This window comes from Hyla sarda, chromosome 6 (genome assembly GCF_029499605.1).
Source record: "Hyla sarda isolate aHylSar1 chromosome 6, aHylSar1.hap1, whole genome shotgun sequence".
Taxonomy (NCBI): domain Eukaryota; kingdom Metazoa; phylum Chordata; class Amphibia; order Anura; family Hylidae; genus Hyla; species Hyla sarda.
Genome location: NC_079194.1, coordinates 161,872,463 through 161,898,925, shown reverse-complemented (window position 1 = coordinate 161,898,925; position 26,463 = coordinate 161,872,463). Strand labels below are relative to the sequence as shown.

Genomic DNA, 26,463 nt, shown 5'->3' with positions numbered 1-26,463 from the left:
CTTTTTAAAAGCTAAAGAGACCCATATGTTACGCCATGATGCTTACCTGCTGCGAGAGCCACTGCCAGAGCTTGCTGATTGGCACAAGCAAGAACCTGAACCCCCAGAGGAAGACGTGGGCATATCTGCTTGACAGCGGCACATACAGTGGCCATGGATGCTGTGACCTCTGGTCCCACATGAAGGGTGTAAGGGATATCATTCATGTTCTCCACCATGAGGCCATCCTGACAAGAGATAATCAGCAGCAGCTCCTCAAACAATACAAAGTGCAGGTCACACAGCGTCCAAAGGCACAGTACCAAGAATCAGCAAACAGATAAAGATGGCAGGTGCCCCACACATGGGTGACATCTACCTCTGAGGGGTAGTGAGGTTTTCTTTGAAAGCTATTTGAACTCTATCTTGGCAGGGGTTTCCTGTAGCAAAGGCCACATAATGAGTACAACATTGCCATTTGTGTTCTAGTTATTATGAAATGAGGCTTACCCCAGAGTTATGTTCCACTTTAGTTTAAAGAAAATTATACATCACACACACACATATATATTAAGGGGTTTATGCCTTTAAATTGCGTCTGTCCTTAAAACCTTCACTCTGCATTAATTTGGAAATATATAATTCAGGTGCACAAAGTGAAAGATTTACATGCACAAAAGATAAATGAATTCTTAACCAAACCTTTGCTTTCTGCATGTGAATAGTAGTATTTTTTACTTTAATATAAAAGCTTAAAACATCTCATGGCTAATTGCAATTGCTATTTTCCATTCACTGACAACAAGCAGGCATCTTGAAATTCAGAGAAATATGTTATTGTACAATAAATAAATAATCTTTAGGGTGCGTTCACATATGCATATTTTCTGCTGCAGACCTGCTGCCAATTTGCTGTAACATTTTGTTACCCATTGAAGTCAATGGGCAGCACAATCTACAGCAGCAAACCTGCAGCAAAAATATGCATATGTGAACGCACCCTCTTATTAGAGGAGCAAGCTTAAAAAATTAAGGGGGTGGGCAGGGAGTGTACGTACCATTCTCCCAAATATAGTCCATCTGATGACAGAGCAATATAAACATGTCACCTGTGTGCACACACCATGCATAAACAACAAGAGGCATGTTAACCCTTACAATCCCAGCCTTTCTGTAGATCTCAGCTTCTTTACAAGCATCCTCCAGAATCTGCGCCACTGGTAACGTGCCGCGCGGTGTGCCTAGTCATCCCAGAGAAAAGAATGGTTAACATAAAAGCAACGTTACCAATCTTAAATTCAATATAGTCCCCCATCTACCTGGTAAAGCTTTCAGATGCACCATCCCAATGACAACAGACTTCATTCTTCCAAACAGTTGCAAAAACGTCATTGCCTGGAAAAAATTATAAAAATTAAAAAAAAAATAAAAACAAAACTGTACATTTGACTATATAATTTAACATACCATAGGGAACGGAAAAAAATCTGCCTCATTATTCCACAGACAGGGGACGGGATAGACTATAGAGGTAGCCAATGGGGCTCTATAGAGTGGGTACTGCATCTCATGTAGGTCCCATGTTACTTACAGAAGAAACTGAACACAAAATATATGACGGCCGTCATAACCCCTCCCATAAACTTGAATTGAGTGGGCGGGGCGTGATGTCACATGAGGGCGGAGTCGTGATGTCACGATACTCCGGCCCGGTGATCATCATGTTTCACACTCAGAGCCTCCAGCGCTGCGGAGAGCTCACAAAAGTGGGTGCGGAATGATAGATTGCAGATAGGGGATGAGATGTATTAGGGCCAGAGTACCCGTTTAACAAGATCAGGGATTTTAGGCAAAGGGATCCTAAGGGTGGCGCTAGGACTACATTGCCATGCCCATAGACAGCAACGCATTTCTGAGTAGGTCTGCCAAAAGAGTGTTTGTACAAGAATATTCTTTCGGTAAATCTTCACAGAAGTGAATTGCTGTCTATGGGAATGGCAATACAGCCTGCACAGTCCTAGCGCCGCCCTCAGGCTATCCGGTGCAAATTCCAGCTATAGATTCTGTGGCATGAACCCAGCCTTAGTGTGCAGCCTTCAGCCCATGTGAAATGGCCTTTACCCTCACCCAGGCCAAAACAGAAAGGGCACATTTAACCCCTTAAAAGGGTACTCCGGGGATAAGATGTAAGATCGCGGGGGCCCCCACCGCTGGGGACCCCCGCTATCTCCTGGCCAGCAGCAGCATCAAGGACACGGAGCTCCCGTGTTAGTGATGTCACGCCACGCCCCCTCCATTCATGTCAATGGAAGGGGGCGTGACTGCTACATACTAGCCGTCACGCCCCCTCCCATAGACCTGAATGGATGGGGTGTGGCGGCTGTAGTCGCCAGTCATCCTGCACGGAGCGGAGTTTGCTCGTGCACGGATGACTGGAATGCTGTGCCAGCGATCACAGGGGTCCCCAAAGGTGGGATCCCCGCATTCTTACATCTTATCCCTTATCCTTTTGATAGGGGATAAGATGTTTTTTGCTGGAGAACCGCTTTAAGGATGCCACCGGTTCCAGAAAGTTAAACAGATTTGTAAATTACATCTATTAAAAAATCTTAATCCTTTCAGTACTTATGAGCTTCTGAAGTTAAAGTTGTTCTTTTCTGTCTAAGTGCTCTCTGATGACACGTGTCTCGGGAACCACCCAGTTTAGAAGAGGTTTGCTATGGGGATTTGCTTCTAAACTGAGCGGTTCCCGAGACACATGTCATCAGAGAGCAATAAGACAGAAAAGAACAACCTTAACTTCAAAAGCTCATAAGTGCTGAAAGGATTAAGATGTTTTAATAAAAGTAATTTACAAATCTGTTTAATTTTCTGGAGCCAGTTGATGTATAAAAAAAAGTTTTTTCCTTCCTGGATAACCCCTTTAATGACCAAGCCCAATTTTTCTAATCTGGCTCATCTGTTTAAGTGGTATTAATTTTGACATACTTTTACTTAGCGATGCGATTCTGGGATTTTTTATCGTGATATATTGTATTTTATATTAGTGGTAAATCTTCAGCATTTTTTGTGAAAAAAACCAAAATATTGTGAAAAATTGGAAAAAACATTTTTATAATTTTTTAAGGTAAAATTTATGTTAATTTTATTCTGTGGGTCGGTACGATTATGGTGATACCCAATTTATATAGCTTTTTTATGTTCTTTTTCTTTTCTCAACAAAATCCTTTTTTCCCCCCCTTTTTTGTATTGTCATGTTCTGACAGCCATAACTTTTTTTATTTTTCATCCAACCGCATTGTGTGGAGGCTTTTTTTGTGGCACAAGCTGTACCATTTTTGTGATTATAGGGCATTTCATTTTATTTTATTTTTTACACTTTATTAATATACTAGCTGAGTACCCGGCGTTGCCTGGTTTTTCCTTCCTCATCCTTGTTGGGGAGGAAAATCAACAAAGGAGGAAGCTTTTGACTTCATATCCCATCCCCATATATTTTGGTCATATCCGGACCTCCTCTCCCGACCTCCTCTCTTTGAGCGATGGGGTGTGGCTTGCAAGCCGGATTGACACATTCATCAGGAGATGCAGAGCGGAGCAAGGTACTGGAAGTCCCACGTACTCGCATGGGACTTGAAACACAAACCCATCTTTTATGTAAGGGTGTAGGTAAGTGTAATTTAACTATCATATATTTTTATTTTACATATAAGTAATATGTGTACCAGTTATTGAAATATCTCCAGCCGTACGGAAGTTATGTGGGAACATACATTTCCCATTGATTTGCATGGGAATTTAACCCCTTAAGGACTGAGCGATTTCATGTTTTTTGCATTTTCGTTTTTTCCTCCTTGCCTTTAAAAAATCATAACCCTTTCAATTTTACACCTAAAAATCTGTATTATGACTTATTTTTTGTGCCACCAATTCTACTTTACAGTGACATTAGTTATTTTACCAAAAAATACACGGCAAAACGGAAAAAAAAAAATCATTGTGCGACAAACTTGAAGAAAAACTGCCATTTTGTAAATTTTGGGGGCTTCCGTTTCTACGCAGTACATTTTTCGGTAAAAGAGACACCTTATCTTTATTTTGTAGGTCCATACGGTTAAAATGATACCCTACTTGTATAGGTTTGATTGTGCATTACCTCAGAAAAAAATCATAAATACATGCAGGAAAATGTATACGTTTAAAATTGTCATTTTCTGAGCCCTATAACTTTTTTATTTTTCTGCATTCAGGGGGCTATGAGGGCTCTTTTTTTTTGCGCCGTTATCTGAAGTTTTTAGCGGTACCATTTGTGTTCTGATCAGACTTTTTGATCACTTTTTATTCACTTTTTTTGTGGTATAAAAAAGTGATCAAAAATGCACTATTTTGGACTTTGGAATTTTTTTGCGCGTACGCCATTGAACGTGCGGTTTAAAAAGCGGTATATTTTTATAATTCGGACATTTCCGCACGCGGTGATACCACATATGTGTATTTTTATTTACACTGTTTTATTTTGTTACTAGGAAATGCCGGGTGATTTAAACTATTAATTCAGAAGGGAATACCTGAAAGGGTTAACTTTCTTTTTACATTTTTTTTTGCAAGCTGATAGGTGCCATAGAGACCTATCAGCTTGCAATGGCTGATTTCATTCACAGACTGCTGCCTTGCCGTTGCATGGCAACAATCAGTGAAATCGGTGATTGATTGCTCCAGCATGTAACTCAGGCTGGGAGTAATCAATCGGAGCCTGGACGCCGCCGGAGAAGGTAAGAGACCTTCTTCTCTCTGGGTAGCTGATCGGGGCCTTGCGATTTTATAGCGATGACCCCGATCAGCCTGGCTGAGCAGCCGGGAAGCATTTAGTTTCATTTTTGATGCAGCGCTCAGCTTTGAGCGCTGCATCGGAAGGGTTAATAGCGCGTGGCTGAACGATCGTGGCTGCTCGCCATTAGCCGCGGGTCCCGGCTGTGGATAGGCGCCGGGACCATCCCGCTATGACGCGGGGTCCCGCCGGGACCCTGCGTTATATACTGGGACCGCACTTAGGACGTTTATAAACGTCAATTTGAGGGAAGGGGTTAAACAAAAACCCTGACCCTCACAAATGGGGGTAGTTAAGGGTTAAATTAATTATCCTATATTTTAAGTGGACATATAAGTAACATGTGGCCAAGTATTATCGAAATATCACCAGCCGTTTGGAAGTTATGCAGTAACATATTTCCCATAGACTTGTATGGGACTTTAAAGGGGTAGTCCAGTGGTGAAAAACGTATCCCCTATCCTAAGGATAGGGGATAAGTTTGAGATAGCGGGGGGTCCGACCACTGGGGCCCCCTGCGATCTCTCTGTACGGGGCCGCGGCTCTCCGCCGAGATAGCGGGTGTCGACCCCCCCACGAAGCGGCGGCCGACACGCCCCCTCAATACATCTCTATGGCAGAGCCGGAGATTGCCGAAGGCAGCGCTTCGGCTCTGCCATAGAGTTGTATTGAGGGGGCGTGTCGGCCGCCGCCTCGTGCGGAGGTCGACACGCCCCCTTCCCGCGGGCTGTCGGGGCTCCGTACAGGAGATAGCAGGGGGCCCCTGCGGTCGGACCCCCCGCGATCTGCAACTTATCCCCTATCCTTAGGATAGGGGATAAGTTGCTCACCACTGAATCACCACTGGACTACTCCTTTAAACAAAAATCACCCATCCTATGTTTTACATTGAGTTATATATATATATATATATATATATATATATATATATATATATATATATAGATACACACACACACACACACACTAGCTGTATACCCGGCGTTGCCCGTTTTTTTCTTCCTAATCCTTGTTGGGGAGGAAAATAAACAAAAGGAGGAAGCTTTTGACTTCATAACCAGTCCTCATATATTGTTGTCATATCCCACCCTCATATCCCGACCTCCCATCCTGTCCTCATATCCCGACCTGTAATATGTGTACCAGGTATTGAAATATCTCCAGCCGTACGGAAGTTATGTGGGAACATACATTTCCCATTGATTTGCATGGGACTTTAAACAAAAACCCCGACCCTCACAAATGGGGGTAGTTAAGGGTTAAATTAACTATCCTATATTTTAAGTGGACATATAAGTAACATGTGACCAAGTATTATCGAAATATCTCCAGCCGTTTGGAAGTTAAGCAGCAACATGTATTTTCCATAGACTTGTATGAGACTTTAAACAAAAACCCCGACAAATGGGGACGAGTAAGGGTTAAATCACCTATCCTATGTTTGTTGTTGACATATAAGTAACATGTGTGCCAAGTTTCATGTTAATATCATATATATATATATATATATATATATATATATATTTTTTTTTTTTTTTTTTTTTTTTTTATACTGTGGAAAGGAAAGGGTGTATTTCCTTGGCTCACCCTGGAGAAACCTCCACCTGTGGCCTAGTTAATGAGGCAGAAGAGAAGGGAGGTGTGTTTATAAGGAAGAGAAACAGTGTAGTCTTTGCTCTCCCTAGGAAACAGCAAGCTGGCTGTAGGGGAGAAACAAGGGGCCTGCTGAGGAACACACAGCCCGAGCTGTGAGTGGCCCAAAGAGTGATGTGAACAGTGAGTATAAGGTTACAGGAGGCATATGTTTAACTGACTGAGGGTAGCTCACCAGTTATAAGTCAGGGCATGCTGATCTGTGTAGTTAGTGACCAGACGGTCCAGGATTTTATTTTGTTCCTGCTTTATGTTTACTTTTTCCTGCAACCTGTCTATATAAAGCTGGCAAGGTGCCGGACTTGCATTAATAACTTGTCTGCCGTTTATTGAGAGGAAACGTGTCCTGTGGCGATGTCCAGGACGATCCCAGAGCTATCCCCAGGGAGGAATCCTTACTAATTATATATATATATATATATATATATATATATATATATATTTCACAAAGCAACAAGAACAAATATCCGCACTCACCGCAGGGATAGCGACCAAAAGCTCCTACATGGAGATGCCGTGGGAACCGGGAGGTCACTGATGAATAGCATAGCGTTCTTCTGAACGCTATGCATCAGTGACCTCCCGGTTCCCACGGCATCTCCATGTAGGAGCTTTTGGTCGCTATCCCTGCGGTGAGTGCGGATATTTTTTCTTGTTGCTTTGTACCTCCTCTATTGAAGCTGCTATTCTTTTGTTTATCCTAGCACCTCCGCTGCACCATTTATTTCGATTGGCTTCTGTATGTGCTACACTTTTATCCCATGATCCCTATACCACTGCACCTTGCAAATAGTAGCCACCTCTATGCCTTTGATCACACTCGTTAGATAGAGATATATATATATATATATATATATATATATATATATATATATATATATCTGGATCTGCATCTAGCAAAAATAGTATGAATCTGTATCCCATAGGGGAACTACTGGAGTTCAACAGGCTGGTGGTGGCTGTCATGGTCTAAGGATTGCTTTCTTGGCTTTCCCTAGGACAGTTTGTCATCATACCACATCCCCTCAACGGTGAGCGCTATAGGGACCTTTTAGTGGACCATCTGCACCCAAATATTCAGGAAGTCTTCACAGTATATGACAGCATTAGTTCGTTAAATACACTGTCATTTTGAAAACTTTTGATATGTTGGAAAGACATATCAAAAGTTTTGATTGTGAAGGGTCTCAGTGTTTAGACCCTGACCGATCATTAGATAGAGCCTGGAGAAGTGCACACTTAGCACTTTCTCTTCCGATCCTGTGTCAGGTGACCGAAATGGTCACACAGACCTAAAGCATGGAGAAAATTGATACTTCTAGTGATTGCTGTCTGAACATTCACACCTTATTGGCATGTCCCTCGCCTTGACAAAGACCCGCATTTGTTATGTGGGTCGGAACATTGCTGTTCTTTTCTGTAGACACTGCTAAAATAAACCAAGATGTAACTGGATGCTGCAACTGTTTTATATATGTCCCTAGGACGTGTCCAAAGTCTTTTGGACGGACAGGCAAACTTTAAAATAAAACATAGTTCGTAGATAGCCAGCACGGCACTGCTTCCCTATCTGAATATAGAACAATGATGAAATGGCAGACTTGGACTAGGAATGCTGGAGGTGGTGCTCTGATTGACAATAGTGCATGAAGACGTTTCGAAAGAGCAGGAAAATAATCAGCAACTCACCGCAACCAGCTGAATAAATCTTCTTTTATTTCATACTCACAAATATGTGACATCGGAAGAGGGTAGTGGGGGGACACAGGATGGCGACCAAGCTCCGTTTCGCACGGTGATCGTGCTTCCTCCGGCGAAGCTCCGTTTCGCACGGTGATCGTGCTTCCTCCGGCCATCATGGCCGGAGGAAGCACGATCACCGTGCGAAACGGAGCTTGGTCGCCATCCTGTGTCCCCCCACTACCCTCTTCCCATGTCACATATTTGTGAGTATGAAATAAAAGAAGATTTCATTCAGCTGGTTGCGGTGAGTTGCCGATTATTTTCCTGCTCTTTCGAAACGTTAAAATAAAACATAGTCGCCCTGTGGTGACTGGATATTAAATGCAGATTCTGGATCTGCTCATCAGCAACTTGAATTGCGCTGTCTCAGACTCCTACATACTTTCTCTTGGGTTAGAAACCTTGCAGAAGGCCTTTCCGCTTGTTACATAATCATGTGGCCTCCCAGTGCAAGCAGGTATCCTTATTGTCTGCAAGGGTGATAGAATGGGTTAACCTTATTAGGTTAAACTAGAAACTAGCATCCGTGAAGACACTATGGAGCATTTTAATGTAGTTTGGGAACTATGGTTGTCATCTCCTCATTGCCCCAATATGCGCCATTGTCTGTCTCTGTATCGACGGTAAGCTCTTTCTAATGAGGTGGGTGGCAGCCATTTTTATGTGATCTTTTTTGATCTGTTATAGACCCACTGAAGAGTATTATACTTATGTACTGTAACCACTTTTTTCCATTCTATTATGGCCCAACAGGGCTTTTTTAATGTACATTTTTCTAAGCTATACTAAAAGCTCTACGGTTTGACTATTAAAATAAAACAGTCCTTTGTACATCTTCAGGTCCAGACCGGATGTACCAGTGCTCCTCCTGGTGCCACGGACATGGGCCTTTTCTACATATTTCTGTACAGTGATCCCTCAACCTACAATGACCTCAACATACAATGTTTTTTTCTGGACCATTGTAACTTGAAACCAGACTCAACATACAATGTACAGACAGTCCAGTTCTGTGAGACATGTCACAACTGGAGGAACTGACCAATCAGAATGGGCATTTTACTGGTAAATCACTTGTATTACTGAAGTACAAGCACTGACTGGCTGTCTGGTAGCGCCCCCTACAGTACAGGGAGGAACTACAAGTTCTGTACTACTCCTAACCTGTGCCAGGGTTAGCTGCTCCTTTGGACACCAAGTAAGGGCGGCTCCATTTAGGACACTGTGTGTACTGTATAGGACCCTGAAGAAGCTCCTGTCCTCTACTTAAACCTTTGTTTCCCAACCAGGATGCCTCCAGCTGTTGCAAAACTACAACTCCCAGCATGCCCGGACAGTCGACGGCTGTCCGGGCATGCTGGGAGTTGTAGTTTTGGTTAGCCAAACAAATACACGGCAAACATTTAAGCACCGTATGTAGGTCCCGGGGGTACCAATATATAACCAAAAGACAAAGAGACCCACGATACTGACAATATTTCATAAAGGTATAACAATCTTTATTAGGCAGAATAAGACAAACAATTAAAATGATTAAAAAGGCAGAAGATGACCATGGGCAGGACACAAATAGTACCTACCAGTGAATCTGGTATGGGTAATGTAGGTATTCAATAAAGAACATATACAATATAAAACTGAAAAGACTGCAGATTCCTAGTGTAATACAATATAAGTATAGCATCTAGCATACATAAGTATAAGATAGGAGGCAGCAATACAGTAGTATAAACAAAATCGAAACCAAAATTGGAAGAGAGGAACACCTAAGAGAACTACCTGTCATAAACCCACAAGCCAGGAACACCAAGCACCGACACCCCAACGCACGTTTCGCGTATGGGCTTCGTCAGGGGGCGTCACGCCCCCTGACGAAGCCCATACACGAAACGTGCGTTGGGGTGTCGGTGCTTGGTGTTCCTGGCGTTGGGGTGTCGGTGCTTGGTGTTCCTGGCTTGTGGGTTTATGACAGGTAGTTCTCTTAGGTGTTCCTCTCTTCCAATTTTGGTTTCGATTTTGTTTATACTACTGTATTGCTGCCTCCTATCTTATACTTATGTATGCTAGATGCTATACTTATATTGTATTACACTAGCAATCTGCAGTCTTTTCAGTTTTATGTTATATATGTTCTTTATTGAATACCTACATTACCCATACCTGATTCACTGGTACTATTTGCCTCCTGCCCATGGTCATCTTCTGCCTTTTTAATCATTTTAATTGTTTGTCTTATTCTGCCTAATAAAGATTGTTATACCTTTATGAAATATTGTCAGTATCGTGGGTCTCTTTGTCTTTTGGTTATATATGAGTTGTAGTTTTGCAACAGCTGGAGGCACCCTGGTTGGGAAACACTGACATAGACAGTGATTTACAGTTCCCAGCAGATCTTTCTTACTTTTATATGTAAGGATTTGTTTTATCTATATTAGTTATCTATTTATTTCTCTTTATTTCTCGCTTTTTCCTATTTTTGGATGACATTTTGGGGCTTCAGAACCAATTACCAGGTTTTCATAGAATTATGGTCTCAACATATAATGGTCGTCCTGGAACCAATTAATATTGTAACTTGAGGGACCACTGTACTTCGGCCTGTAACAATCCCAAGCTCCAACAGAAATGGGTGGTGGCTGCACCCATAATCACAGACCTGTAAAATACACTTGTGGTTTTCACAGAAGTGACCAAGGTAAGTGCCCCCATAAGGGCTCAATGGGGAAGATTTATCAAAACCTGTGCAAAGGAAATGTTGCCCAGTTGCCCATAGCAACCAATCAGATTGCTTCTTTCATTTTGCAGAAGCCTTGTTAAAAATGAAAGAAGCGAGCGGATTGGTTGCTATGGGCAACTTTTCCTCCGGACAGGTTTTCATAAATCTCGCCCTATGTGCTTTCAACACATTCCAAGCAATATCACCTAATAGGGAGATCGGCTTTGGATTTTTCCCCATAGCTTTACCACATTAATGGAGTATGGGCACCTTTAACCCCACTCAATTAAAAACACATGCCTGCTCAGCCAAACTATCCGTGCACTGACTTAGGCCATGTTCACACAGCGGAATGTCTGCACAGAAAATCTCTGTGTGGACATTCCGCACAGTGTGGGGTGCCAGCAGAATATGCCAGCGCTAGGACCACACGGAATGCGCCATCTCATAGATGGATATGCATTCTGCGCGTACTCCGTACAAAGAATGAGCATGTTCATGCTTTGTGCGGACACGGAAACATTTGGCATGAAAATTCAGCCGTGTGCACAGCGCAGCAGAATCCCGTTGAATTCAAAGGGACTCTGCTAAAGCAGAAATTCTGTGAAGACATTCCAAGAGGAATTCCGCATGGACTTTTCGCCGTGTTAATGCGGCCTAATGGGAGATAGGGTCAGTAATACACTGTTGTAATATCAGGTCAATAATACTTTTGTATTTCAGTTCTACTACCTCTTAAGTATTTGTATTTAGTATTATTGCTCCCGACTAATTCTTTTGACACATGTAGCCCTCCCATTAAGGGTCTAGTCACACGTAGATTATTCTGTGCAGATTTTCTGCTGCAGATTTCAATGTAAAGTGAACACAGCTTGAAACCCTGCGCATCAAATCTGTACAGAATACTGTACGTGTGAATAGACCCTAAGGCCTCATTCTTGTCCATTTTGCCCTTAATGGTGCCCAAAATGTAAAACGTATCGTGCACAGAACATAGGTTTCATTCTAAGTGATGTTCCTTTTTACAGGTTTAAGTTTTCCCTCTACAGTGTTCCAGTGCACAGCACCCATGACATACGGCACCCATGACATACGGCACCCATGACATAGGGCACCCATGACATAGGGCACCCATGACATAGGGCACCCATGACATACGGCACCCATGACATACGGCACCCATGACATACGGCACCCATGACATACGGCACCCATGACATACGGCACCCATGACATCCAGCACCCATGACATACGGCACCCATGACTATTCTAGATCCATCTCATGGTAACCTAAGGTGCAGGGGACTCAGTCACATGACCATATTATTGTAGGAATGTATGTTCTGCCCCAACTGGATGGGATCCTAGAGGTAAAACTAGAAAGGTCACCCACAGGAAGAGGTTACATGGCAGCCATAAGAATATTTGGGCACGTGCTTAACATACATAAGTCTTCTGTTCTACTGGATTATATTTTGGAAGAAAATAAATAAGAGCTGAAGAAAGTAATGAAATAATGATATAGATGGGAGTCCTGGGGTTGTGACGTACAAGGGAGGAGATGAGACGCATCATCGAGAGGAAGTTACAAAGTATCAAGTTCTAGGACGCTGTGACGTCATGCGCGCTTCCTGCAGGTAGAGGGCGCTGTTGTGCGCGCACATGCACTGATAACTTTATAATAACGTAATAAATAGCAGCTCACCCCAATATTCCGGGATCCCCAACACTTCTGTGTTTACATTCAGCTCCAGCTCCCCACGTGTTGCGATCACTTACAGCTTTCCGTGCCCGCCCACTGCCCGCTCGCAGGCCACGCCCTGGGCGCCAGTCCCTCCCTCCGATCCCCCGGTCCCGGCTGGCAGTGTTTATAACGGGGGAGGCCGGGGATCAGGTGTGATTGCGATAACCAGGAACGAAAAGCCCCCTCCCCCGGAAAGAGTTAACACGCCGGGACCCTCCGACACCTTTTCCTTTCCTGAACACCTTTGGACGTCCGACCCCCAGATTGTGGCGCGCACCGGAGGAGCCTGCATTATCTGCCCTGTCCCTATTCATGGGGTTCTCTCCACCGGGAGTCATGCACCTCCTCCTCCATTATTCTGTATGAGCCCTGTGCCCCCCACTTTCCTGCCCTGCACCCTATAGACACCCACTTTATTCAATCCCACCATGTATGGTCTCTGATACCATCCCAGTCCATCTCTCCTCTCACTTTACTACAACCCCCACTTCTTCCGCGCCATAGAAGTGACTCTCTGCCCCCATCTCTGCCCCCAGCACCCCACATCTCAGGTAAGTTCTTGCTGTACGTCTTGTAGCAGTAGGGTCCCCCTTAGTGTAGAGATAAATTCGGGGTACTACCTAGATTTGTGTGTCCCCTCATAAATAACTTTGGATTGGGGCATTTCATACATTGCTGGGGGGGGGGGGGGCTATTCCCTTACTAGTTGCAGCTGCTGACTAGACAGTAGGCCTGCAGGGGAAACCAAGCGTTGTAGGCCTCATCGGGCCACTAGGGGTTAATGTGTGGCCCTCTCTATGGGGGTAGCTGTGAGGGCAGTATCTAGGGGTGGTCAGGGATCGCTGGGGGGGATGGAGAGCACTCCCCCCTCATCACCCCCCCCCCCCCCCTGTATAAACTTTGCAGCCATTTTCCTCTCTTTGCTCACTTTGGGGGGGCTATGTGAGGGACATATATAGGGGTCGGGTCTCTGGCAGATCCAGCTCCACACCCGGGACATCTCTGCACCTTCCCCTCCTCCCTTTTCCCGGCGCCAAAGCTTCAGTGGGGGCAGGGAGGCCCTTTCCTGAAACATCCACTGCCCCAATGTGATCCTCTCACCTTGCTCTCTTCTTGTTTCAGCCGCAAATCCTTGTAATTTCACCCCTGGGACCCTGAGATGCCCATTATGAGGTAGGAGCAGACACACCATCTCTGGTGCCATCCCTGCCACCAGGCATGCACCCCTCCCCCTCCTTGTGCCATCTGTTCAGCTATTATCATAATAATTTTTTATATTAATTTCAGCAATTGCACAAAAGAAACCAATACAAAGGGAGAGAGGACAGCACAGCACTCCAGGAAGAGAAAGGCAGATGTGGCCATTGTAAGTGCATACAAAGAGCTGTGTGTGGTGGAGGGGACTGCTGTCTACTGCTGCTTCTTTTCTGCTCACTCATCATTCATTGCTCCCTGTACAGTTCCTGCAGGACCCAGATGAAAACTTAGAGCTGGAGCTGCTAGAAATGACCAAGAAGAAACAATATGAGCACAGGGTAATTCTGATACTTTGTAGCTAAATAGAACTGTTCTCACAATCAAACTGTATTTGTAAATATGAAGCTGTGTTTGTGAATGTATCACTGCCCCCTCCCAGCATACTGTCGGGGCATGCTGGGGTAGGGCTGGGCGGTATGACCAAATATGTGTATCACGGTATTTTTGCAACTTATTGCGGTTCCACGGTAAATAACGGTATTTCTTTAAATAAACACACCCCCCCAATCATGTTACCTGCCAGCGCTGTTCTGCTCCCTCCCCCCCCAGTTATCAGCCCAGCGGGGTACTACTCACATGTGTCACCCGCAAGCACTGTCCTCCTCTTTGTTGGGGGCCGCTGGCAATGGTACTCTATACTGTATGCCAGTGGTCTCCAACCTGCGGACCTGCAGATGTTGCAAAACTACAACTCCCAGCATGCCCGGACAGCCAACGGCTGTCCGGGCATGCTGGGAGTTGTAGTTCTGCAACAGCTGGAGGTCCGCAGGTTGGAGACCACTGCTGTACGCTGTATCCCTATGCTCGGGCTGCAAAAGATAAAGAAAATAAACTTTAACTTGCCTACGTTGGCCTCACACTGTTCCTGGGGACTAGAACGTCGGACAGCCGTCAGCCTATCACCGACCGCAGCGATGTCCCGCCCCGGCCAGTGATAGGTTAAACGCACTGTCATGTAAGAAGCTGGCCAGAGCTCCTTACATGACTGTGGGCTCAGCCTATCTCTGGCCGGGGCGGGACATCGCTCCGGCCAGTGATGCCGTCCCCAGCGTAAGGCCGACGTAGGTAAGTTAATTTATTTTCTTTATCTTTTGCAGCCCAGGCATAGGGATACAGCGTACAGAAGTGGTCTCAAACCTGCGGACCGCCAGCTGTTGCAAAACTACAACTCCCAGCATGCCAGGACAAGCCGTTGGCTGGAAGTTGTAGTTTTGCAACATCTGGAGGTCCGCAGGTTGGAGACCACTGGCGTACAGTATAGAGTTCCATCTCCGGCGGCCCTCAACAAAGAGGAGAAGGGCAGTGCTTGCGGGTGACACATGTGAGTAGTACCCCGCTGGGCTGATAATTAATTGGGGGTGGGGGGGGGAGCAGAACAGTGCTGGTGGGTCACATGATTTGGTGGGGGGGGGGGGGGGGGGAGGAGAGCAGAACAGTGCTGGCGGGCCACATATGATTAGTTTTCCGATGTGAGGACAGCTCTGGGCTGATAATTCATTCCAAAGGGGGAGGGGCCCAACCGGTATTGTGGTATGGGAAAAATTCATATCGTGCAGCCCAAAAATGTTGGTGTTAGATATGAACCGGTAGTGGTCCCTCAACATACCATGGTAATCCGTTCCAAACGGACCATCGTTTGTTGAAACCATTGCATGTTGAGGGATCCGTGCAATGTAAAGTATAGGACAGTGGTCTACAACCTGCGGACCTCCAGATGTTTTAAAACTACAACATCCAGCATGCCCGGACAGCCGTTGGCTGTCCAGGCATGCTGGGTGTTGTAGTTTTGCAACATCTGGAGGTCGGCAGGTTGTAGACCACTGTTAAAGGAAGTTGTACTCGCCTGTCCCCGCCGCTCCGGACTGTCACCGCTGCCCTGGATGTCGCCGTCCATCACTGTCGCAGTGTCCCCGACCCTCCGGCAAGGCCTCTGCTTCCCCGGCATCCGCGCTCTCCGTCGCCGCCATCATGTCGCTACGCACACCGCTCCTATGAGATGACGGGACGGCGTGTGCAGCGACGTGATGACGACAATGGAGAGTGCCGACGATGCAGGGGGTCCCGAACAGGACGCGCCGGAGCCCCGAGGACAGGCAAGTAACCATCACCGGAGCTCACGGGGCACTGTAAACGGCTATCCGGCGGCAGCTGAAGCAGTCAGCACTGCCGGATAGCCGTTTATGCGATGGCCCCGACATAAAAAAAGCATCATATGTTAATGCTGCCTTCAACATGTGATGGCCTCTGAGAGGCCATCACATGTTGAAATGATCGTAGGTCGGGGGGGTCACTGTATAGTAGTTGCAGTAATTCAGTCAACTTACTAAGGCCATGCTGAACAGCAGAATTTCTGTAGTCTTAACGAGATGGCAACCCTTCCAAGATGCAGCTGTTTACCCCAAATCCCAATGTGAAAGGATAGCTTGTCTGTTAGAACAAAACCATGCAGCACTGCCATGCTCATGTAGCTTATGCTGTAGGAACAGCGAAGATGACTACAATTGTGATTCTCATATAGATGGTTATTTAAGAATTCTCTATCCACACAATAGGTGATGACTAGCGGAATAGTTGTGAGTGTTGTGACTCTCACAATCAGGTAAATAGAGGGTCCCTTGTCCTCTGAGTGAATGTAGCTGTGCCGGACCTTGGATGCACTCACTCTGAGACTACTTAACGTGTAACTGTCATCAACAAACTTCTTATATAATGTAGATAATACCATTAAAAGTATATTTGTAATATACATTTGTTAAAAACAATTTTTATTTAATTTTTTGGTCCCTACAGCTGTTTGTGTGTCTCTGAGGAGTCCAAATACAGGAAGTGTGGGTGGACAAGCAGGGCTCTGTGCACTGAGGACAAGCAGGGCTATAATCAATGTATATTACAAATATACATATAATGGTATAATTTACATTATATCAAAAGTTTTTGTTGGCGACAGGTACACTTTAAAGGGGTATTCCAGGGTCTAAGCTTTTATCCCCTATCCAGAGGATAGGGGCTAAAATGTCTGATCGCAGGGGGCTCCTCCGCTGGGCCCCACGATCTCCCTGCAGCACCCACATTGTATGGGGGCTGCGTCTCCAGTATCGGAAACTTCCGGGTTTCCAAGACTGGAGACATGACATAAAGTCACGCCTCCTCCATTCATGTCTATGGGAGGGGGCTCTTAAATACTACCCAAGGGCAGTAAGGGGCCCAATAACACTCAATTCCAAACCTCTGGGCCGTGGCTTGTAGGTATAAAACCCCTAAAACAAAACATAACTTTTAATGTGTGACTGTAAAACAAAAAGTGTAATTCCCAACAAGAGTTTAAATGAGTACTCCGGGATAAGAAAGCTTATGCCCTATCTTAAGGATAGGGGATAAGTTCCATATTGCGTGGGGGGTCTGACCGCTGGGGCCCTCAGCTCTTTGCTGAAATATTGCTTTTCGACCACCACATGATGCTGTGGCTGACACCCCCCCCCCCCCCCCTCAATATATTTCTATGGCGGAGGCTGATGAATGCAGTGCTCCGGCTCTTCCATTAAGATGGAGATGTATTAAGGGGGCATGTCGGCTGCTACATCATGCAGTGTTGGCATGCCCCCTTGCCGCTAACTCACGGAAGATCCTTAGGATAGGGGATACGTTTTCAAGTTTTCTTATCCTGTAATCCTTTTAAAATTGATACCGGAGTGGACCAGAATGAGAAATATGACATATTTGGGAGCACACACGCCCTAAATAGAAATGCACGGCCCTGCAATGGCGGCTGTACTATCATCCACTCTGCCTATCACTTAAAATGTCACACTATTGCCGTCTCTACATGTTTCGCTGTGACAACGGCTTTATCAAGAGGCAATGGCCATTGCCACTAAGACACTTTTCTAAGGGATGCTATTTTGGAGTATCTTGATATAAATGACCCCATATCAGCTAGGAATCGACAGATTATCGGTTTGGCCAATATTATCGGCCGATAATCACGATTTTGGGCATTATCGGTATCGGCAATTACCATGCCGATAATGTACCGCCCTGGCCCCATTGCCTCCCCCATCCCCGGTTTTATAATTGCCTGTTCCCGGGGTCAACACTACTTCTGGCTCCTGCTGTGTCCTGCGTTATGCTGTGCGCAATGACGAGTGACGCGATGTGACGTCACCGTCAGTGCGCACAGTGACAGGTCAGGAGGACGCCACAGGAGCCAGATTTAGAGTGGACCCAGGGAACAGGTAACTACAAAACCGGGGATGGGGGAGGCAATGGGGCCGGGGCGGTGCAGTGGGAGGTGTGACGCGCTCGGGGGGGGGGGGGGGGGGGGCGGTGGCGGTCTATGGCACCGCAAAAGCCGCTGCAGTTCATTGATTTAAAGCACCCGCTTTAAATAATAGACTGTATACTAGATTTATAGGGACAGAACGTTGATCCAGGGATTTATTCTGTCATATTTGGAGTAGGGAAGGAATTTTTACCTCTAGTATGAGGTTTTTTTTTTTCCTTCCTCTGGATCAACTCAGTAGGGACTCATTAGGGTTATAGGTTGAACTTGGTGGACTCGGGTCTTTTTTTAAATTTTTTTTTTTTTTCAACCTTATGAACTGTTACTATTGCCTCTTGATAAAGCCGTTGTCACAGCGAAACATGTAGAGGTCGCAAGAAAGTGACATTTTAAGTGATAATCTGAGTGGATGGATCGTACAGCAGCCACTGCAGGGCCGTGCATTTCTATTTAGGGTATGTGCTCCCAAATATGTTGTATTTCTCATTCTGGTCCACTTCGGTATGAGCTTTAAACTTTTGTTGGGAATTATAAGTTTTTACAGTCGCACATATAAAAATTATGTTTTGGGGGTTGTTTTATACCCCGGGCCACAGCCCAGGGGTTTGGAATTTAATGGGAGGGGGCATAACAGCCATCACGCCCCCTCCCATAGACATGAAAGGAGTGGGGGGGGGGGGGGCGCATTATGGCACGTCTCCAGTCTTGGAAACCTGGACGTTTCCAACACTGGAGATGCAGCTCCGCATTCAGGGGATAAAAATATCCTCTGGTTCGCCCTATCTTCTGGATAGGGGATAAAAGCTTAAATCCCAGAATACCCCTTTTTAAGATAGCTGGAAGTCATAAAGAATAAAAATGTGTAAAGGGTGTACATTTTACACCTCTAGCAGCTGGGACCAGATCACCAATGACGGGCATCAGCAGTCATGCTTGTATCCGCCATTAACAGCTTAGATGCTGTGATCAATGCTGATAACAGAATTTGAACCAGTAGTATGCCTTTGGGGGACACTTGCTAGGTGACCCGCAGGAGGAAAATTAACTCAAATTTAAATTCGCTCTGTCCTTAAGGGGTTGCTACAAAAAAAAAACTGCGTTTACCTCCCTCGCTCCCCTGCAGCCTTTGTTATTGTAATCCCCAGTCTCCACTGCACTTCACTTTCTGAATCTGCAGACAATACATTAAATTTCCACTCTGTCATTCAGCCAATCACTGCAGACAATGTGACAGTGTAATGGAGACCAGGCACATTTGCAGGGTTGACATTTATTTGCTGGACACCCATTTAATAGTGTCTGTAATCAGTCTTAAAATAACTGTTCTGAGCAGTGCTGAAAATATATAACCTGCTATGTGTACCTGCACTACATGGCTGGGACAACAACGTACCTACAATACAGCTGCATTTCTAAATATTGTATAGTTCTTCCTGTGTCAGCTCTGGTAGGTGAACGCCCCACCCTGTGTAGTCTACTTACACTGTATGCATTGGTGAGTGCTGCAGTCCTAATGCTAATAACAATATTGTAAGATCAGGGAGCATAAACACCATGTTGTATTGCTAGTTTGCAATGCATCTCACAAGTGGCCACAACCTGACATTTGAATGGGTTTCTTGTGACTATGCAGTTGTGGGTACTTTGGTTGCAATGCAGCCTTGTTTACTTGACTTAGCTGCCATGCATCATGGAATGGCGACCTTTGCACAACCCTTGTCGCGGCCAAAATCGCCATGTCTCTCTAGCCCAATCTTTTTGGGGTCTCTTGTTGACGGAAGACCAGTAAGGCAGAAGGATGGCTTCTTAAGGTAAAATACCTCTTTAATTTTACATATTAGGGTAAATGGAGTAATGGGAACTCATGGAAAAGCCCCTACAAGTTTATCCCTACACCTGAGAAAGAGACTCCAGATGTTGCACCTTATTCTATACACACCTGCCTGAAATTCCGATCGTCCACGGTTTCACCTCTTCCTCAGCTCAGGTATGTAGCTACTTATTAAAGGGATGTGGACCATTAACTTAAAATACAGGACTTCATGAAGATCATATAGTTCTACCTGTAACCAGTGATTTGTTCCTCTTTGTATTGGAAAGCATTTAGTAACACTTGCACATCATAAGATTGCTTCTGCCTTTTGTTTCGCAGTTGAAGGCAATCTATTCCTCCCTGTTAACTATTTAATGCTAAGGGTGTTGCGCTAAAGCCTAAAACACTTCCTTTCCCTGTGACCACTACGTTCTCTAATGTTCTTTACATCCATATGTAAGACTGATCATGTTTTTTTTTTTTCTTATAATACTACACTAATGTAAAAGCCAGGCTTTAGGGGTAAAGGTTTTCTTTATGACTCCAGATATTTTATTTTTTGGAAATGTAAAGTTTTTTTGTGCTTTAAACTTTATGGTTTTGGTTAGGGATCGACCGATTATCGGTATGGCCGATAATCACAATTTTGGGCATTATCGGTATCGGCAATTACCTTGCCGATATTGCACCGCACCGCAACTTATTTATTTTCCCCCCGACCCACCGCCCCGGCCCCATTGCCTCCCCCATCCCCGGTTTTATAATTACCTGTTCCCGGGGCCTACGCTACTTCTTGCTCCTGCTGCGTCCTGCGTTACGCTGTGCGCAGTGACGTCACCGTCAGTGCGCATAGTGACAGGTCAGGAGGACGCCACCGGAGCCAGATGTAGAGTGGACCCCGGGAACAGGTAATTATAAAACCGGAGATGGGGGAGGCAATGGGGGCGGTGCAGTGGGTTGGGGTGGCGGTGATAGGTCCCAAGACCCCTGGACAGGCAGGGGGAGAGAAGCGGGTGGCGGCGGCGGCCTATGGCACCGCAAAAGCCACTGCAGTGCATTGATTTAAAGCACCCGCTTTAAATCAATGATCTGCAGCAGTGTCGCGGAGGGATAAATAGCCGATAACTTATACCGGAATATCGGTATAAGCTATCGGCCCTAACCTCCACCGATTATCGGTATCGGCCCTTAAAAAAAAAAAAATAAATAAATAAATAAAAAATAAAAAACGGCCGATCCCTAGTTTTGGTCACCATGAAAATATTCTGGGCTTTGCCTCAACTCAAAATGTATGAAAAGCTGGCACAGGGTGGCAGGGGCATAGTCCAGACTTTGATGGAACCACACATGCTTAGAAACATCCCTGTAAGTGTCATCTGTGACTGTTCAGTTTCCTAATCTGTTTTGCAGCTGGGCTAACCAGGATGATGTATGGAGGAACATGCTTAACAAAGACACAATCTATGTGAGGGACAAAAATTTCTTCCACAAGCATCCAGAGCTGCAGCAGAGCATGAGGTCCATCCTACTGGACTGGCTTATGGAGGTTGGTACCACTTGAAGCATGAATTTCCAGGATGTCTTAAATGCTCAGTTTATGCTGACATAATCAAGGCTACTGCAATAAGACTAGCAGACCATCAGCAGTTGGCGTTTGGTCAGATGACCACTTAGTATGAGAGGGTTAGCAAGTTTTAAACAAGCACTTATCTTTTTCTGTGCAATGATAATGCTTTTTGTATTGCTTACTATATTAAGTGGTGTGGGCGAAGTGTTTTCTACACGGCTTGAAGTTGTCTATTTGGTGCACTTGTGCCCAATTTATTACATTGCAAAATCTTTATTAAACTTGGTGCAATTTCTTGTGCAAAATTGTTGTCCAAAGCCCTTTTTCTCTTGTTTTCCAAACCAGCAAGATGGTGTAGACTTGGGCTAAAATGTCACGCATTGGGCAAACATAAAAAAAGACTTCCTATAATACATTACCACTGCAAATCACAGCTGGATGTGGTAGAACAGTTTTGTCGATATTAGGTGCAAACATTTGTGCAATTAATGTTTGCTGCTTTTCACATGGTGTAGCGGTAAATGCTTTTGTGAAAAGTAAAGTTCTACAACGGGTTCCCTATTTAACTTTGCATCGATAAAGTAGTTAGTTCTTAAAATTTAAGGTGTGAATGGCTCAATGCATAAACATTGTGGTGCAAACTCATGCCAACCTGGACCACTTAGAAACATGACTACATCTAAGTTACCTTGCTATTTGTGGAGAACATGCACAGCTCTTATAAATGTGGGTGAAGTACATATGATGTAGGCACACTGCGGTAAAAAAGAACTGCACCATTTTAAAGAGACAATCAAATGTCTGTACCACGAAGTTCTTTGAAAACTTGGTCACGTGAAGGTTACTTGTATCCTCTTGGATATAACTCCTTTGCATTATATCTTGCTTGTCAAATGACTTTGTGGTCCCTGTGTCTTTACAACTGTTTTCTGTTAGGTCAGTGAAGTGTATAAGCTGCACAGAGAGACATTCTATCTAGCTCAAGACTTTTTTGACCGTTTTATGGCAACACAAGAGAATGTGGTGAAGACCAGGCTACAGCTCATCGGCATCACCTCCTTGTTCATTGCTGCCAAACTGGAGGTAGGTAACCTCACTTTTCTGTTGGTCACCTGGCACTCCAGGCATTCTGGAAATATCCTCTCAGGGTTAACTTAACTCATTTTGCTTGGATCCAGTACTTGAACTAGGATCTTGCAGAGTTACTGTTTCTAATATCTTCAGAAGGTCTGGTCATTGCATTGGCCTCATGTCTCCTAAAACCTTGCATTCTAGGAAATCTACCCTCCCAAGCTGCATCAGTTTGCCTACATTACAGATGGTGCTTGCACAGAAGATGAGATTCTGAATATGGAACTGATAATCATGAAGGTAGACATGGTGGCCTGGGGAAGGGAATATTATGAAACCTACTGTATGCCATTTTGCATTGACCGGCCCTTTGTCATGGTTAACGATTTCCTCTTGTCAGGCACTTAAGTGGTGTTTAACACCGATGACCGTAGTTTCCTGGCTGAACGTCTACTTACAAGTTGCATATAGTAGAGAATTGCAGCAGTTTCTGCTACCCCAGTACCCTCAGCAGACATACATTCAGATAGTGGAGGTAAGATGTGTGATATTAGGGGTGTGGGGTTCTGTTTTTATCTAGCCTTCTCATAAATGTTGCATCTTGTTCTAGCTCCTAGACTTATGTATTTTGGACATTGGCTGTCTGGAGTATCCGTACGGTATGCTGGCCGCCTCTGCTCTCTATCACTTCTCTAATGCGGAACTTGTTGAGAAGGTGTCGGGTAAGTCTTAAGGCTACTACCCGAATCAGCCAAGAGGCTGCTACTATTTTTCAGGGGAAGTTGTACATAGAGACTGTGAGCTCCCCTTTCTCCATACCACCACAACTTCCCCTTTATTTAGACCAAAGGGGTCCACTTCTTAACGTGTTCTTTGCTACTTGACCCTCCATGTTGTGAAAACTAGTAGATTGATCATTTTCATGGCTCTCTCTTAGAGTGGACAATGAAGAAGATAGTTGTGCCTATATATATATATATATATATATATATATATATATATATATATATATATATATATATATATATAATTTTTTTTTTTAATCCCTGAAAATAAACGTTGTATATTCTGCACTATATTAATGTTTTAGTCTTTACACCCTTAACATTTTTTATTTTCTGGTTCGATTTCAGGCTATGAATGGACAGAACTTGAAGCTTGCATAAAACTTGTGGTACCATTTGCAATGGCAATAAGAGATGCAGGAAGGCAATCAGAATTAAAGTATTTCAAAGGGGTGGACATTGAAGATATGCACAACATCCAGACACACACGGGCTGCTTAGATCTGCTGGTAAGTGGCTTTACTGTCTGTCTGGTGCGGTTATGATCTCTGGTTAGTCGCTAAGGGCCAGTGTCTGATCTATCCCACAAATGACCCTCTGCTGGGTGGGGTAATGTATTGGCAGTATTACGTTTTATCTTAATGTGAGGATAACTAGTTTTGAGGCCAAACTAAGTGCAGTTAGAGATAATTGGGGGTATTGGAATCCACTGCATGATTTCTACCCTGTTCCCGGTCGGCTTACAAGATGGTTTTGTCTTTCCTCTATGGAAATCCCATGTTGAATTTATTCCTGTACCCAACTAGGGAAGTGCTTTACGAAGGCCCATTTCACATAATACACGTTTCCTAGCCAACTGTCCATTTTTCTGTGTCATACTTGATATTGTATTTCATTCTTTCTCAGGAAAAAGCTCAAACTAAAAAAGAAATGTTGGAGGAAAAGAACAGAATAACTCCAGTGCCAAGTGGGGTCCTGACTCCTCCACAGAGTGACAAGAAACAGAGGACTGACTCTGAATGACCCTGCTGTGTGGGACTTTACATGGCAGGGTTTGCCAATGAATTGTGGACATGTTACTTGATGGTATTTTATTATATGCTTTTAAAAACTTCCTAGGGGGCACTGTCCCCAGCGTTTCTCTAAGTCTGTCACCATTGATCGCTTTTTAATTATTATGACTTTTCTTTTAAACAAACGGCTGTAAAAAGCCCAAGTGTTTATTTTGCTGCTATGAAAAATGCTGCTGGACGCCAAGAAAAAGTCATGGGGGATGGGTGACTACTCGGGAGTCCTGCTTGGTGTCAGGTTTACTTTTCAGTGTGCAATCTGTCTCCTTTTACAGTCTGTACCTTTTTTGTATGAACCTGTTAGAGATGCTGCTATGTCTTTTTAAATAAAGATGCTGTCTGGAAAATGGCAGGGTTTTACAAAAAAAAAATCTTTACTTTTTAAATATTTACACTTGATGCAAGCGCAACATTTTGTAACTCACTGCAGACATTGATTCCAGTGATATACGTACTGTATCCTGAGCTTGTTTGATGCTGCAGATTTTAGTAAACTAAATGACTGAACACAGCTTCAAATCCTGCACATCAAGTATGCGCAGGATACTGTACATGTGAATATACTCTTAAGCTGTGATTTGGGGGGGGGGGGGGAGGAGAAGGTCAGCACATTGTCTGCACATCCTGTGATGAACAGTGTTCTCCACCTTTCTGTTGTCTTAATAGAGCCCTCTATCTTCTGCTGAGGTAATTAACCAAGAAACAATGTGAAATAAACATTCTTCATACAAGTTGATTGGTTTTGTAGGTGGAAAAACCCCATTAACCTTTAGGCTGTGATGTGACAAAGTGCAGATTCATGTCGACCTGTGAAATGAGGAAATAGTGATTATTAATTATAAAGAGTGATGTGCGGAGACGGCGGCTACTATTTACACATGGTGTGCGCCACATTGTATGACAGCAACTGCGCGATGGAGGATGCAATAGCAATGTGGCCACATGTATATTGTGTATACCATAATTGTTTCTCAGTGTGTAGAAAAGCTTAGCCGTTCATTGAACTGAATGTAAACCTATAACAATGGGTGATCAAAAACTGTAGGAAAAGAGTGGTGGAATTGTCAACTGCAACTAATCAGCTTGCTAGTTTCTTTTTTTTTCTTTTTTTCTTTTTCCCCCCACAGGCCTAAATAAAAATACGAGAGGTAGGGCTGGCACTAGAGACTGAGTCCTGTTAAATGTAGTGGACGCTGGTGTGTTTGCTGTATGCACACTCAGTGGTGCAATGCCAAATAAAGTTCACAATGTGTTCGCGGAGGTAAGAATAAAGCTGCACTCACCACTTTACGGTGCTTTTAATTAATCTCTGAACAATAAAAGGGGGTACAGGTAGCAGGTGCGTGTAGAGAGCAACATGTTTCACGCTAGTCACAATCTTCTGGCGGAAGATGCGCGACTAGCATGAAACATGTTGCTCTCTACACGCACCTGCTACCTGTACCCCCTTTTATTCAGAGATTAAATTAAAGCACTGTAAAGAAAGTGGTGAGTTATTATCTCCTCGAACACACTATATAAAAATAAGCGATTTGGTTGCTATGGGCAACTGCCACTTTTCCTCTGCCCAGGTTTTGATAAATCTCCAATGTGGTGTTCATTAGAACACTAGTTATGGTTAAAACAGTATGCAGTAAGCACCGCCTAATGGTGGTTGTAGTCATGCAGCAGTTTTATCTATAAATCTCCAGTCTTTGAGCGCTCTATCAAAACACATTGGGGGACATTTATCAAAACATGTAGAGGAAAAGTGGAGCAGTTGCCCATAGCAACTAATCAGCCTTGTCTGCTGCGCTGCCCCGGTATTCTAATTTATTACAATGGAGGAAACTGTCAGTAGCACTGTGTACATGACTATTGAACTCTGCTTGAGGTGACCACTTACAGCAGAAAGAGTGTAGGTGCACGTGCGACAATTTTAAGCAAAAAAAAAATGTCCCATGGTGTTTTACTCTGG

The 26,463-nt window shown here is 44.4% G+C and overlaps 2 protein-coding genes across 9 annotated transcripts in view; one reads left to right on the top strand and one right to left on the bottom strand.

Moving 5' to 3' along the window:
- Window positions 1–26,463, bottom strand: part of LOC130276386 (uncharacterized protein F13E9.13, mitochondrial-like) — an 88,384-nt gene that overhangs the window by 8,643 nt on the left and 53,278 nt on the right. For 3 of the 8 annotated variants that reach the window (XM_056525681.1, XM_056525680.1, XM_056525676.1), the window contains exons 2-4: window positions 1,299–1,374; window positions 1,138–1,220; window positions 47–254 (exon numbers count right to left, since the gene is read on the bottom strand). In XM_056525681.1, the coding sequence (XP_056381656.1) occupies window positions 47–254; window positions 1,138–1,220; window positions 1,299–1,371 (364 nt within the window). In that variant the 5' untranslated portion in view covers window positions 1,372–1,374. Of the gene's footprint in view, window positions 1–46; window positions 255–1,137; window positions 1,221–1,298; window positions 1,375–10,859; window positions 10,881–12,625; window positions 12,755–13,765; window positions 13,870–25,273; window positions 25,296–26,463 lie in introns of those variants that run through there. The other 5 variants (XM_056525682.1, XM_056525679.1, XM_056525678.1 and 2 more) reach the window with 5 other exon arrangements.
- On the top strand, window positions 12,553–25,312 carry CCNE1 (cyclin E1). The gene is made up of 12 exons (XM_056525675.1): window positions 12,553–13,215; window positions 13,787–13,837; window positions 13,952–14,030; window positions 14,125–14,199; window positions 20,042–20,187; window positions 21,424–21,559; window positions 22,517–22,663; window positions 22,856–22,951; window positions 23,052–23,186; window positions 23,262–23,373; window positions 23,785–23,945; window positions 24,343–25,312. Exons 2-12 carry the CDS (start codon window positions 13,824–13,826, stop codon window positions 24,457–24,459), a joined length of 1,218 nt encoding a protein of 405 aa, XP_056381650.1. The 5' UTR covers window positions 12,553–13,215; window positions 13,787–13,823; the 3' UTR covers window positions 24,460–25,312.

Bases quoted from the DNA above. Each gene is read 5' to 3' on its own strand.
- CCNE1 (XM_056525675.1), top strand. The intron at 14,200-20,041 runs GTAATTCTGATA...TTTACATATTAG, and splicing joins AGAAACAATATGAGCACAGG to GGTAAATGGAGTAATGGGAA. The intron at 23,946-24,342 runs GTAAGTGGCTTT...ATTCTTTCTCAG, and splicing joins CGGGCTGCTTAGATCTGCTG to GAAAAAGCTCAAACTAAAAA.